This window comes from Copadichromis virginalis, linkage group LG6 (assembly GCF_057382275.1).
Source record: "Copadichromis virginalis isolate Kocher_CV1m ecotype Utaka linkage group LG6, C_Virginalis_male_GT1.1, whole genome shotgun sequence".
NCBI lineage: Eukaryota > Metazoa > Chordata > Actinopteri > Cichliformes > Cichlidae > Copadichromis > Copadichromis virginalis.
Window position 1 is genome coordinate 30,920,929 of NC_140623.1, and position 15,433 is coordinate 30,936,361.

General features: G+C 36.2%; 1 protein-coding gene across 1 annotated transcript in view; it reads right to left on the bottom strand.

Annotated features, from left to right (window-relative positions):
• LOC146708101 (dolichyl-diphosphooligosaccharide--protein glycosyltransferase subunit TUSC3) overlaps positions 1 to 15,433 on the bottom strand; it is an 80,040-nt gene that overhangs the window by 27,503 nt on the left and 37,104 nt on the right. Inside the window, exons 2-6 of the mRNA XM_085459839.1 lie at positions 15,030 to 15,199; positions 12,468 to 12,585; positions 10,166 to 10,306; positions 7,104 to 7,244; positions 6,804 to 6,893 (exon numbers count right to left, since the gene is read on the bottom strand). Coding sequence (XP_085315965.1) covers positions 6,804 to 6,893; positions 7,104 to 7,244; positions 10,166 to 10,306; positions 12,468 to 12,585; positions 15,030 to 15,199 — 660 coding nt within the window. The remainder of the gene's footprint in view (positions 1 to 6,803; positions 6,894 to 7,103; positions 7,245 to 10,165; positions 10,307 to 12,467; positions 12,586 to 15,029; positions 15,200 to 15,433) is intronic.

Consider the following 15,433-nt stretch of genomic DNA (forward strand, 5'->3'; position numbering starts at 1 on the left):
TTATTTATGTGCAAATGTTTAATAACGAAGAACATTAAAACATTACTGTTGGCCACATGTCGGCAAAGTTATGTGACATAAGTGATGTTTGTACTAACTTGGTTTTAAAGCCTTTACTTTAAAATATATGCCGTTCAATAGCTGAGCTTAATCTTACAGAGAATGATCAAAGCTCATGTAGAAAGAAACAAACAAATGAACAAAAGATTTTCTCCTTCATTTCTGTCAAACAAAGCTGTATGAAACGTTTCCAGCTGTTAGTATCATGGTTGCTAGGCAACCTGGGCAGCGCAACGGAGGCTAGACCGTCCCATTTCACAAGCCTCGCACTTCCGGCCTTAGCGGTCTTTAAGTACGCGGCCCTTGAGGATCGTTGAGGCTGCGTACTTTAAGGCTGCAGACCCTGAATTGGGATACAGCCTATGTGTTTCATGCAGTCTGTGTTGCGTCGTCTCTGTTCCCACCTCCATGTTTTCACGGTCAGTCTTTGCAGTTATCACCATAGTCTCTGAGTCTTCTTAGTTTGTCACAGTACTAGTTTTCCCAGTTTAGTTATAGTCTAGTTTAGTCACGCTATTCCTGCTGTGTTTGTACACTTTGTCTTCAGCCATAATAAAGGCTCACTTTCTGTTAAAGTTCACTCCCGTCTACTCACTTGTGTACGCACCTGGGTCCATCACACACACCACCACGCGGCCTGTCTCGGCAGACCGTGACACCTAGGGTTTAAGTTTGAAAATCCTAGGTGACCATTTTCGCAAAATATTGTGTTTACAAGATTTTCAGAAAACTTGACCTCTAACTTTGATGTTGACCTTGACGTCACTGATATTCAAGTCCATGATTTTTGCTATATTCACCTATGGTATGAATGTGAAATGTTGTCCTATGTTGGCTCTTTCCTGAGTTATTGTGTTCACAAACTTAAGTGTATGAGGTGCCGTAAGGGACATTATCATGGAGATAAGTATGTAGAACAGTGAGGTTGTTGTTTTAAAAAAAAAAAAAATTCCATTTATCCAACGCAAAAGGATTGATATTCTAAGTAGCCAGTAATCAACATAACACACAAATACCGTGCAGGGAGGAGTGGATGTATTGCATGCATACAGACTACCAAAGCACCACACCCCCCTCTTGCCCCTGCCTGTCTTTTAATTCTGGCTGTATTGTCTCTCTGTCTTGTTCTGTGTAAAAGGCACTCTATTTCTCAGGCACTGTTGGTGCTCTCTGTAATTTTTCAGTCTGTTTGACAACAAATGGGTTACACCCTCATCTGATGTAGCTCTCTAATGTACCCTTCAGCTCTTCTTTCTTTTTCCCTGTCATTTCCACATCCCTCTAGTCCACTCATTTGCTATCTCTTGATTTTGAAACACTTTTATTCATGCCCAAAATAGCTTCTTCAGTTGAAGTTGATGGTATTGTTTGTGTGTAGAAATAATTTATTTTTTAAAAACCTAATTCATCTGTGCTAATGCATGGTATTGCACACATGACAGGGAGCAGTTTTGTACTTTTGCATTATATAATTGAATGAAAGTTATGTACATACATACAGTTTTTACTTTTCTTTATTTTTGTCCCAACTAAGTCCTTATTCAGTCTGTTTATCAGTTCAAATAATTACTTATTTTTGTCTTCCTTCTGCTCCTCTTTCTCCTCCATGCCCTGCCTACTCACTCCCACTCTGCCTGTGGTCAGCTAATTTGAAACAAACATACCTGCCTGACTATTCATACTTACAGCCAGTTTAAAGTCACCAACTAGCAAAACACCTTTAGATTGTGACAGTTAGGCAGACTATGCAGGCACAGGGTGAACATACAAACTCCATACTTGCAGGCGATTGAAACCCAAAGCATTCTTGCTTTGATGCAACATTACTAACCATTGTTTTACAGTGTCACCCTGCAGTTATACTTTCCATATCCATGAGTTCATGAAGGTCCACTTGAGTATGACTGATGTAAAATTCATCACCATAAGGCTAACATGAAGCTTCGTGTGACTCTGTGTTCCTGCCATTTTTTTAATGACCATGCTGACTATGCATGCCTACGACAGGCTACAAAATATACTTAAAAAAAGTTTTATAACAATGACAATGTGTGCAATGAGTATACTTTTGCTCTTAAAAGGTTATAGTGATAATGGTGCCCTTTACTTAATAACATTTCAAAGTGTTCCTAAAATCCTGCCATCCACTATTCTTTAACAGCAGTAACTCCACTCACATAGTTTGCAACAACATGCAATGTGTGCTTTTACTCTATTATTTTTGCTTTGTCTTGAATTTTGGACCGACTTATCTGACATAGGAGCAGGACTAGGCTTGGCTATATTTGACTACAAATGATGCTCGTCTTTTTTTCTTTACACTTTTGAACCACACCTTAACCTTCCTCTCTTGTTCTCTCCATCCCCTGATGGTAAATGGCAGTGAATGAGAAGATGATTCAGAAAGGATCAGTATCATCTTATCCTTTCTGTTTCTTCCCACCCCTTTTCATGTTACCTTTTCTCACCTCTTTTTCTAATCTCCCACATTCACCAGACCGTGTAATTCCTTCAAAATGATGAGCGAGCAAGACCAGGTACACTATATTGAAAGGATTTGTCAACTGACGAATGGTACAGTGAAGCAGATGAAATTGTAGTGTGTCTCACTATGGAGCCAAAAAAAAAAAAAAAAAAGCAAAAGCTGCTGCCTCAAAATGTGACAGAAACATAGTTTTGCTTTAACAAACCTATGCACAGAGGTTCATACATAGACTATACCCAAAATCCATGTACTCATGAATTACAAGAAGCATGCACATACCAAACACTTACACACATGCTGTGATATGGCAAACTCTGTCAAAAAAGGCAAGCTAAGTATAGAATTATGTCTTTTAAATAGATTTTTTTTTTTAAACTTAAAGTTAAAGAAGAATGAGGGATTCCTCGCGAACATTTTCTTCCTGTGGGTTTGAGTTGTTTAAAGTACTTTTTTTGTCAGTGTTTTTCTTATGTGTTTGACTTTGACCAACTCCTTTTTTCACCTTTATTGGCTGATTCAGCTGAACAGGAAGTTGTTTCCTGACAAGGAAACTGACGGAAAAATTGGTACATTTCAAACCACTACAAGCAACCTGCTAGTACAGCGGTCCCCACCCTTTTTTTGCGCCACAGACCATTTAAGGCCAACAATATTTTCACGGACCGGCCTTTAAGGTGTCGCGGATAAATACAATAAAATAAAACGTGTACCGGTACCCCCCAAAAAGAGAATATTTAATCATAACACATGGGAAAAGACCCAGGGAAACAGAGTTAACAATATAAAAGATATAAAAATAACGATTAAAAAAGCGATAAACACCCTGAAAACCATAAATTTCAAACCCAAGCCTCAACACTTGCGGTACCAAACGACTCACAGAGCGGTACTAGTCCAGGGCCCGGGGGTTGGGGACCGCTGTGCTAGTAGCCTAAGTGAAGCAACCGCATTACTTAACAATATATTAGCTTCCTTGAACGTGAAACGCGGAATTCGGAAGGATGTCCTATTTCCCCTAAGCTTTTTATATTGGCACCTCAACTGTTGCCAATATACAAAAACTCAACACTATGAAAAAAGAATTCTAACAACATACAAGGAGTATCAATTTTTAATGAAAACTTCAAAATAAGTCAATTCGCAGATGATACATCTATTTTTTTTGAAAGATAAATCAGTGGTAGAAAAAACTCAATTTTCTCTAAAGCTTCTGGTTTATCTCTTAATACCAAAAAATGTGAACAACTCCCGATTCATACAAGCTCTGACTTGTAAAGTTAAATATTTAGGGCTGATAATATCTAAATGCCTAATTAGAAGAGATTGTAATATTTCTAACCGTATCATGGAGATGAAGAAATCACTTAGCCACTGGTTAACCAGAGACCTCACTATTTTGGCAGAAACATCGTATCTAAAGCTGAAGGCATCTCCAAATTGATTTATCCTTGTCACTCTCTATATATCTCCTCTAAAAACATTAATAAGGCTAACACAGTTATTTTCCAATTTTTGTGGAGGAATAAAACCTATTACATTGAAAGATCTCAGCTTGTTAAGGAATACAATAAAGGTGGCATCAAAGCGCCAGAATTTGAATCTATGGTTGGCACCCTCAGAATTAAATGGTTAAAATCTTGTCTGTCACAGAGCAACTCTGTGTTTCCACATCCCACAACCCTTGTTTAGTAAAATAGGAGGATTAGACTTTATTTTGAAATGTGATTTTGAGGTAAATAAAATCCCGATCAACATATCGAACTTTCCCAAAGAGACTTTGCAATGATATTGCACGAGTAAAACGATATTTACCCACAACTTCTCTCCTCATAATTCAACCTTATGGAATAATAGGGTAATAAAATGTAATCGAAAATCAATTTTCAAGAGCGACTGGTTTAACAAGAAGATTATATTCATAACAGATTTGTTGCATGAGAACGATGTCATTCTAAGTTACACCGACTTTTCAGAAGAATATTGTCTAAACTGTTCTCAAAGAGAATATAACTAATTTTGTAAACTGATCCCACTGCCTCTGCTTCATTTGATTAAAAACTTTATGATATACAATAACTTCTCATCAGTGCTTCCTAATTTATTGCTAGGACAATGTCAGCTGTTTGAAAAAATGCAATAATAAATGTATTAGTAGTTTCTTCAAATACAAAATATTTCATAGCTATGACAGAATGGTTACATAACATGGTTCTAATTTAGTTATTTCAGATACACTCGATAAAGCAAACTCGAAATGTATGAAATGGCCTATTCTACCTAAAGTTAAAGAAACACACTTTAAAGTCATAAACAAAATTAATCCTGTGGCAGAATTTCTAAAAAAAGAGATTTGGCTTTGAGGTGGATCCGTGTTCTTTTTGCACTGATGAAAATGAAACCCTAGAACATCTTTTTTTTCTATGCCCTATCACACAATGCTTTTGGTGTGACTTAAAAATGGATTTCCCTAAAAATTAATGATGTGCCACCATTTGAATTACATCATATAATTTTTTTTATATGGATCATCTAGCATTGGGTGTCTCAGACATTCTTAACATCATCATACTTTTGAGTAAATATCACATCCATTGTGCTATATGGAGGAACACTAAGCCTTCTCTCCCTGGTTTTATTAACGATTTTAAGATATTTTCTTCTTCGCTAAAAAAGACAAAAAGCAAATATGCCAAAAAAAATTAACCAGGATATTGCCCGTCTCCTGCTATTCTAAATTTTGACTTATGCTGAAGCTAATATATTGTTAAGTAATGCAGCTGCTTCACTTAGGCTACTAGCAGGTTGCGGAGTAGACATCTGTGTAGTGGTTTGTTTGAAATCTACCACTTTTTCCTTCAGTTTCCTTGTCAGGAAACAACTTCCTGTTCAACTGAAATGCCTTGGTTTTCAGTGGAGTGTGTGAGAGGGTTTCAGTGTGAGAGTGTTTCAGTAGTGTGTATGAGAGATAAAATTTCAATAGTGTGTGTGAGAGCGTTTCAGTAATAATGTCCCTTACAGCACCTCATACACACACGCACTCGGCTTGCAGACACAAACATAATTTCTCAGATTCCTCCCTTTCTTCTATATGGACATTTCACTTTCATTGTTCTGATCCTACTCTCCTCCAAGTTCATAGTTTTTTTCCATTTTCCTTCCATATTTTTATTTTAATTTCACACTTCAGTGGAGAAACCTAAATGATGACCTGCAAAGCTATATCTGGAAATACTGTGTGAGTAAGTATTTGCACACATATTGATAATAAGTGGCAATTCTCTAAAACACAGCAACTATATGAAAGAAAGGATGGTTGAGTCAAATTCCTTGTTTATGTGCACAAACTTTGTCAAATATAGATTACTCTAATTCCGGCTGATAGCTAGGTTAAACAAAAAGACCTGAAAGGAAGACAACATGAAAGGAAGAAAGCGCAGAAAAATGGGGGCGATCGTGGCGAGTTGGCAGTTTGTCTTTAATCGAAAGGTTGCCGGTTCGAGCCCCGGCTCGCACAGTCTCTGTCTTTGTGTCCTTGGGCAAGACACTTCACCCGTTGTCTACTGGTGGTGGTCAGAGGGCCCGGTGGCGGCAGTGTCCGGCAGCCTTGCCTCTGTCAGTGCGCCCCAGGGTGGCTGTAGTTACAATGTAGCTTACCATCACCAGTGTGTGAATGTGTGCGTGAATGGGTGGATGACTGAACATGTAAAGTGCTTTGAGGTCCTTAGGGACTAGTAAAGTGCTATATAAATACAGGCCATTTACCAATGAGAGAAAACAAGCAAGAAAGAATTACGGTAAAGAAAAAGTCTTTTGGCCAACACCTCTCTCTTTCCCACTCTGCTTGGCCCAAGATGACTCTGAGATGCCTCTAGGGTGATATTAACACAAAATGACTCTTCCCAGCTGTCCAGTAACATACGCACACACACACACACACACACACACACGCACGCACGCACGCACGCACTGTCCCATGTCTGACCCATTAGCAGGTGGTAATGGCACAGAGTCTATTTTACTTGAGGCCAATAACCTTACAGATGTTTTTATCACTGATCTAATATATTTTCACTTACAACCTGGTAAAAAAGATTAACTTATACCTTAAAATACAGCTTTTAAGGTAAAAACATAGCTAAGTTCGATCGATTGAAGGACAGAAGACAGTACAAAGCCAAATAGAAACAAAACAACTAAAATTAAACCATATATATACATTTATATGCACTGGCAGGGAAGAAAGAAATGTAACTCATACCACTTGTCCATTCTGTGGATTTTTGTGGGCATAAGGAGGACCTCTGATGTGATTCCACATCTGACCAGATGTCATTGCAAACACCACACACTAGAGAGAGATAAAATAACAGATGAGAGAGTCAAGCATAGATAAGTAACTTTTCCATTACATAAAACATGACATCATATTTTTGTTAAAATGGGGAGAAAACTACACCCCTAATCTCATTTCACACAACGTCCCTGACATGTAAAAGTAGATAAATATGGAAAAACAAATATTTCACTCCAACCTAATGTTGGTGTATATGTATCATACCAGTGCAGCCATGGCCCATCCAGTCTTGTTGTATATAAATTCCAAGTTGTTCCTCCTCAAATACAGCAATCCTCCAACTAGAGATACTAAGAGCGCCAAAGCAATAGTTCCTGAATAATTAGGAGGACGGAAGACCCGAATCTGAAAAGCCAGAAAGAAAGTGAGATGAAAGTGAATAACATGGTAACATGTTGCAGTTGCTGTATGACTTTAATTTTGTAGTAGTCTGTATGTAAAATTATATTCTATATCTGATGTAAAGCAAAAATTTCCTATGATTTCTTACACATTCAAGATAAAACTCAGTGAGTGGATGAAAGTAACATTATGTATTCAGTGTTTTTTATATTTGAAATTTTTGAGGGTTTTTTATTGAAGGAGAAGCAAATATAAAGCTGATTTAAAATGTCAAATCATTTTCTGAACTAATACTAATGTGAGCAGAAAAGGGTCCTTGAAACTGTCAAATAATTCCATAATTTCAAATAATTTACTTCCAGTACTAAAATATGAATTTTACATATAAATTAAAAACTCCTTGCAGTTAATTTCTGTGACAGAGACATAAAAAGAAATTTAAGAGAGCCACAACACAGCAAGCACAATTACTCCATCTAGAACAAAGACCATGAATCTGTTTCTGACAGAATACTCTTCCTCCACATAATCACACACTACTTTGGGAATTAAAACTACATTATTAATTATATAAAATAATAATAATAATAACTTGTGACATTATACTGGGGTACATACTCAGTTCCATTAAACTCAGTAATATTTGAGGATGTGATCAACCAAGGCCAATAAAATTAGTCTATGAAATTCTCTGCAATATGTTTTTTTTCTTCTATTTTCAGTGTCTTTCTTCTTGAGGATATTTCAGTGCGACTATAATACCAAACATTGTTATTCCAACAGATCAAGATGTTCTAAAAGATAAATGTGTAACTGGTGACAATTTTATTTGAGGTGATTGGTGTTGTGATTTGGTGTTATATAAATACAATTGAACTGGCTTGAAATTATTATATTGCAAATGAGAATGTGTTGACACTCTACAGCTATTAAAAGTTTGCCCTACAAATTTGCCATGTACCAGGCTGCAAATGCTTGACTATGTATGCATAAAGAGGAAAAAACATTTTTTTCCTGTTTATTTTAACATGGTTCTACTACACCCACACTAGAATCTTGATGAAAGGTTGAAGGAAAAAGCAAGAATAACTTATTGTTGTATTCCATCCATTCAACTTTCATTTCCAGAATACAGTGCACACATGACACTAAATGTCAAAGTCAAAGGACACTGATGTATGAATTATTAAAGCAAAAAAAATGTAGCTAGGTCAAGGGATGAATCAGTCTCGTGTCTACACATAAACAGCTTTGTTACTAGCAGTCGTCACAAAAATACATAATTTGTTTCCATTTATTTAGTTGAATCTAAGAAAAACGTAAAAGTTAAAGTATGGCAGGCATACAATTTTTGCAACAAAAAGGTGATTCCCAAAGCTATTAACTATAAGCTTGGCATATCTCAGCATGGTGTGCAGTATGTGCTTAAAACATAAAAAACAAAGCAAAACAAACAAAAAAACCCAACAGCTGATGAGCAGAATCTGAAATTCCTGCCCTTACAAGGAGAGGGAATGCAAACAGCAAAGACACAGGACTTAAGAAATGCATCTGACCTTTGAAGTTTGCTAAACAGGAAATAACCTGAATCGAAAGGTGGCCAACAAGAAGCCTTTCTTAAGTAAGGAAGGGGAAAAGGGAGACTGAGGTATGTCAAATTACACAAGAAATAAATTGAAAAAAAATATTGACAATAGGCCAAGGCCTTATGGAGCGATGACTCCAAATATGAAAGTATTGGTTCATTGTCATCAACATGTGTAGAGGAGATCATCGGGCCAGAGGTACAACAGTGAGTGTCTACAGTCACTATAGACAAAACACTGTGGATAATCTGTCATGGTTTGCATCAAACTGAATTTCACTCAGTTGTGATGGTGACCTTGTCAAAATCGATTTCATTACGAACACAGAAAAGAACCATTAGAGTTTGATCCACCGTGTAGATGCATCTGGAAAAGTATCAACTATATTTTTGGTATGTTATAGCAACTGCCTTATTTTTCAGCATGACAATGAGCCAAACATACTGCCAACAAATTTTATTTTATTGGCAGTTAAAGAAAATCATCACCATGACGGAGAATGGAACAAAAAGAAGCCAACAAACAAAAAAGTGCCTTCGAATGTCCTTTAAGAAGTCTGGACGTATTTATAAAGTAGTATTTATAAATGGAGAAGGCTGGAAGTATTTATAAAGAGTCCTTTAAGAAATTACAAAGAAGCTTTCCTAAGAGTCCAGGTTGTGTTTAAGAATAGAGATAGTCATACAAAATAATGACTTTCAAGCTCATTAGAACTGCATATGCAATTTTTTCCTTACATAGTTCACCTCTATCTATATGTTACAATCAAACTCTTATTCCCCATTTTCCTAACAAAATATAAAGAAATGAAAGGAGATTGAAGACTTTTGCACATTACTGTAGGCTTCTAGAATATCCATCTGCTAGTCAAGGAAACTGCCAAGGAAAAATTATAAGTAACTTGTGCAAGCAGGTTACAAGCATATTTTTTGCTGGAATTGAAAACTGAAGGTTGAATTGAAAACCAAAGAGAGAGAGAGAGAGAGAAAAAACAACCTGGGTCAAAAACACCTCAGCATTACACAGTAATAGCCAATTTGAAGGAAAGCGTTGTCGGGGATGCATCCACTGAAGACAAAACACTTAGTCACATAGAAAAGTGTTGTATGAATTTATGAGTGAATGAGACTTGTAGCAGAAAGTGTTTTGAGTATATAAATACCAGTCCATTTATCGAAAAGGTCAATAAACTGCAATACACGGGATTTCAACAGTTCTAACCATATCTACAAAAACTATTGTGGGTGTATCTACACAGGTTTCTTCATCATTTCTCACAAACACGTGAATGTTTCTGCAACTGCACAAAACTGAATAAATGTTTTGATTATAAAGTACCTGAACATCTGTGCGGTCCGCAATCCACTTGGCAAGCTGTTCTGAGGCAAAGCCAATCCTTTGCAGATCAAATGTATCAGCCCTTTTTGGCTTTCCCTTTGCTGGGAAATGCATAAAGGTTGGGGCGCTGTTCATGTTCAACTAAGAGAAAGAGAACACACAATGAAGAAGATATTAAGTTAATGAATCATTAAATACACAAGGGCAAAATATTATCCTAAATCATAACATATTAGCAGACTGGTGGCATAGGCTTGAATTTGTTTTCATTGCTGGCATTTCCTCCAAATACTTCTATCATGTGGGATGATGTAGCATTTTTCACTTCCTCAGCTTTATTTTGTTATGAAGTTCGGCAAATAAAAATGCATATGTTGTCATTTAAATGTGGACACAGTAGTATTTCCAGCACAAACAGTTTCATGAATGAGTCATCATTAAGGTGACACAAACAACAAAACATTAGCCAAAACTTTCAGTGAAGATATCCTTACTGCCAGAGAGCATCAGAGAGCAAAGCTGCACTCACTCTGCTTTTGTATCAGTACCATTTCACAGGAGCCAAATTCTAAAGTGCTGCTGTCAGGTAAATACTGCATTTAAACTTCAACTTTTTGTTGAAGTTTCAAATCCTGTCTAGACTTTGCACCCAAGACATTTGAGACTGTTGTTAAAATTTATGAGAACTGTCAAGGAAAAAGTTAGTTATGTTTTATTATGTGAAACCTTTCAACTGCCAAAATGATCAAACAAATTTGACTATCTTTACAGTTATGCTATGTAACTTCAAGGACTTTAACCCTTTAAGACCTACCATAGAACCAAGTCCGCCAGAGCTTATATTATATTTTTACATGGTGTGGTGCCATTTTTGGGAGCATTTCAAGTTGCTATACATCTATACAACAATTATAGCCCAGATTTTAATAATTTATTATTCATTAAGTGCATAGTAATTACATAAATTGCAAAAAAGTGCAATAAACTACAAAAAAATTGAAAATCGTTTTGGCTTTTTTAACATATATTTCTAGTTAGAGAAATTTAAGAGGCTTATCCCTAAAAACTGTTAATACAAAAAAGTTGCACAAACTAGTTTCCCACCACAGGAAATTTATTTTGAGTGTCTTCATAGTTTTATTTTTGAAATACACCAATTTTTATATACTGCAGGAAAAACAAAAATAAATATTATACTGCAAATTTGCAAAAAAGCAGCATATGCATCAAAATAAACTATTTCCAGCAGTGCAATATGAGTCCTAAGCATCCCAGAAACGACACAGAAAGTCATAAAGTCAAAGATAACTTTTAAAAACACCAGTATAGGCCCTGAGGCCCTGATGGTTAAAAAAAAAAAAAAAACTACATTTCCGCGAAAATGACGTCACTTCCGGTTTCGGGCAGGTAATGGCGGACATGCAAAAGTTCGTGCTGACATCTATTCCAACGTAGGAAGTGTGATGAACAGCTGATCGGATCGGCAAAGCGTGTTTCTGGAATATTATGTTTTTGTTGCTGCAAGTGCTTTTTATGCAATTTTTGCAAAGCTATATGTGGAAGGAAACTGTGACCTAGGACAAGCTGATGGCATAAGATGTAAGTACAACTCCTCCGGTTTCATATGCAAAAAAAATTATTGCGCTAACTCACGTGGTTGCAGAGCTACCGGGATTTAAAAATAGTTACGCAAAACAGAGCGTACCCGCTCAGACCGGCTTTAAAGGGTTAAGGAAAGTCCAAAAATCAGGTCAGGACCCTGCACCATGCTAAAACTCAATACTAAACAACAAAATACAAGACAGAGGACAAGAAGCAACCATTAAAACAATATAAGAGAAGGAAAAATATACCGAAATAGTAAGCAGAAAAGAACAAAAACAAAAGTAGTAAAAGCAAAAAAAATCTTAGCACTTAAAATGTTTTTTTCTGGATTATTGTTAATCTAAATCATGATAAAAGAAAGAAAAAAACTAAAAACAGGCTTTATATCAATATGCATCTATTGAAAGTTCTAAGAGTATCTTATAATAACAAAACAAAAAAAAAAACCCCAAAAAACAAAAATGACAGCTATTCTTTTGACGCCTCTTTTCTGAGTTTTAAATATCTGGTAAAACAAAAACAAAGAAGGAACCAGTGGAGGAATAACAAGTACTAACAAACAATCTAGTTCTATCCTCAATCCAACAGATGCATGAACACACATCAAATTATCATTATTTTTAGTGCAACTTTAGGTAGTGAGTATGACAATCTAAAGACTGCAGTGGGTTTAAGCGAACCAGTTGAAAATGGTTACCTGCTGGAAAACATCAGCTCCCTCATCATAGTCCACTACCGTGAAGAATAGCTTGTTGGAGAAAGCAGATGAGTACCGCCATGAGTTTGCCAGGACCTGGTACTCCTCATTTGCCTGCCTACAAAATAAACAGGACAGACAGAAGAGATATATTAATTTACTATTGTAAAATGCAACAGTATTACATTCACAAAACACAAGCATGTGCAAAAACATTTTCCATCAGTGCTATGCTCAAAAACAATCATTCTTTTGTGTACTTAAATTCCAAAACTTAAAGAGCCTAGTTAAAATTAGTATGTAGTATGAAACTGGGACAGAGCTTAAGAGTGATGTGGGAGTGAGGACTCCAGTGATTAGCCATCGTTTTCACTGCCCGATAGTCCTCTTAAAGCAGACACTCAGGTCACCATCTAACATCCATCTTACATTCTCTCCTTGCTCTCTTTTTCTAATGATGTCACACTAATGTTAATAAGAGAATGCTTGGAACAAGGAAAGACAGAGAAAGTGAAGACAAAAGACAAAAGGAGTGACATTAATGTATACATCTGTTAATTATACAGTATAAGTTTTATATAGTAGTTTATATAGTTTTATATAGTACGTATTATATAAGTTCCCTAGTTTGTTGTTAGATTAAAAACACATACAAACAAACATTTAGAATTTAGATATTTTGAATGAAAGGACTTTGTATTTATGGTGTGTATGAAACTGTAAATTGCAGAATCTGGTTTGGCAATGATTTATTGAGTTACTGTCATGCAATTTCAGCAAAGATAATTTTATACGAACGCCAAAAACAGAAACAATAATTTTTTGTGTTGCATTACTTTCATACACTGAGTCCATTCACTCTGTCTGCCTGCTGTGTGGTACTGACATGGCTGATGAATAACTTATCTAATCAAGTGACTGATAACGTAGAAGAGTGGCTGATTAAAGAAACCAGCCAGGTCAAGATAGAGAAGGTCAGTGATGATTTCATCAGCTGGCTGGATGCCCCTTTGGACACAACGATATGGTCAGCTACCTGGTTTTTACTACATAGCAAAGAGGAGCTGGCTAGGTTTACCATACAAAATGAAGCAGTTACAGACTAAATTTGTATGTAATTTTTACTACATTTTCAGATTAAGCTTGTTATTTGTGTAAGCATTCACTATTTGAGTTCTCAAACTGAAAATTCCTAAAAATTGTAATAGCCACTATTTTTAATATAAATTAGTATGACTGAAAAAAAAATACCATCAAAAACCATCATCACAACCAACCATCAGACAAGCAAGAAATAATTAAGTAATATGCAGCAGACTGCAGTATCACACGTAACACCACATTTTGGGTTCTCTGACAAGAAGCTTTCATAACCATGGACAGCTCTAGAGCTGTCTCAATTATGAACTCCAGTGCCATGATAAGAACTGTCCATGGTGCTGAAATACAATTTAACACTTGTCAGGGCGTTAAAGTTGTAGATTCACATAAGAACAAATTTTCATTAAAAATAGAATGAGAGAAATAATTACTTCAGCCACTGCTGAATTTTAATTTTTCTCACTTGCAAAGAAATGAACAGTGTCTAATTTTCATGGTAGTTTCATTCGGATGGAGAGAGATAATATCTACCTGCCCCCCAAAACAAAACAAAAAAGCAAAATATATGACATAAAAGTTATAAATAAATATTTTTTTTGTTATTGAGTGAAATAAGTATTTGATCCAACCCAACCAGAATTCTTAATCAAGGTTTTTAGACAAAACTGGTGTTTTTTTTCTATTGATTAAGCACTGCTTCCAGCCAAGAGTGATACCATATATGCCCTATAGCTGCAGAAAAGGCTAACATTGTTATCTTTTTACAAAAAAAAAAACAAAACCAGATAAACATAAGAGGTTTTTGGACAAAGTGTGTGTTCTCCATTCTTTAAGCACCGGCACCGTTTCAAAAGTACCGGTTTGGTACTGGTATCGGATAAAACCTAAACGATACCCATCCCTACTCATTATGCGTATAAAACATAGCTTTACACAGAATCAATTTCTTCCATTCCAACCTCTCCACCATCACGGACAAGACAAGAAAAAAAAAACTGTTGAAGAACCTCAGATTAGATTAGAGAGACAGTAATCTTAGAGAGAGTAATCTAATTTGTTATACAGGTACTTGACCTTGCTGTGTTGTACCTCATTCTGCTGCAAATGTGATACAGGTTGGATTTTTTTTTAAGTAGTAATTACAATTTAAGATTGCAGTTGGAGTTTTGTCTGTTGTTGTTGTTGTTGTTATTTTTTTTAAATCTCCCTGTGCATTTAATGCTTCTAGTATATAAGTGGCTATGGGACTTGTTCTGTGGACAGTATTCATTTCCTTTTTGGTAGTACAGAAGAAAAGAACATGAGTTTAAAGGACTTTTTCACTGTAGCCCACTGAGAAAACTCACAGGAGGGCATGACATCTTGGGCAATAGCGGGAAGGACAAAGGAATAGCTGTTACAGTAAGAGCTATGGCACATTGTGTCCTACAGTAGGTGTACTGCGCGTGTACGTGTATATACCTGCAGACAGAACATTGCCTTTGAGGCTGTAGGGCAGTGAACATGACGATGACAGAGTAATTTCTGGGTGGGGCCTTGACAAAACGACGGAACTTGTCCCCATTCATCCGGATAACTGAACGCCGAGAAGACCACTCCATCATCTGGTCAACTTTCTCTGACAGCAGGTTCTGAACACCCAGAAAAAGAAAGAGGTGGAAATAATACATCCCATTAGGATTTTATAGGAAAAAGAAGAACAATGCAATCATAGTTAAGTAACAATTCAGGGAAATAAGACCGTAGTATGTATGATCCTGCTTCCTTACATTTTATCTTAAAAAACGGCAATGTTTCTTCCAGCCTTTTCTCCTCATGTGAAACATGTATACTCTGACTGAAAGTCCAAGGGTGACTCAGTGGTG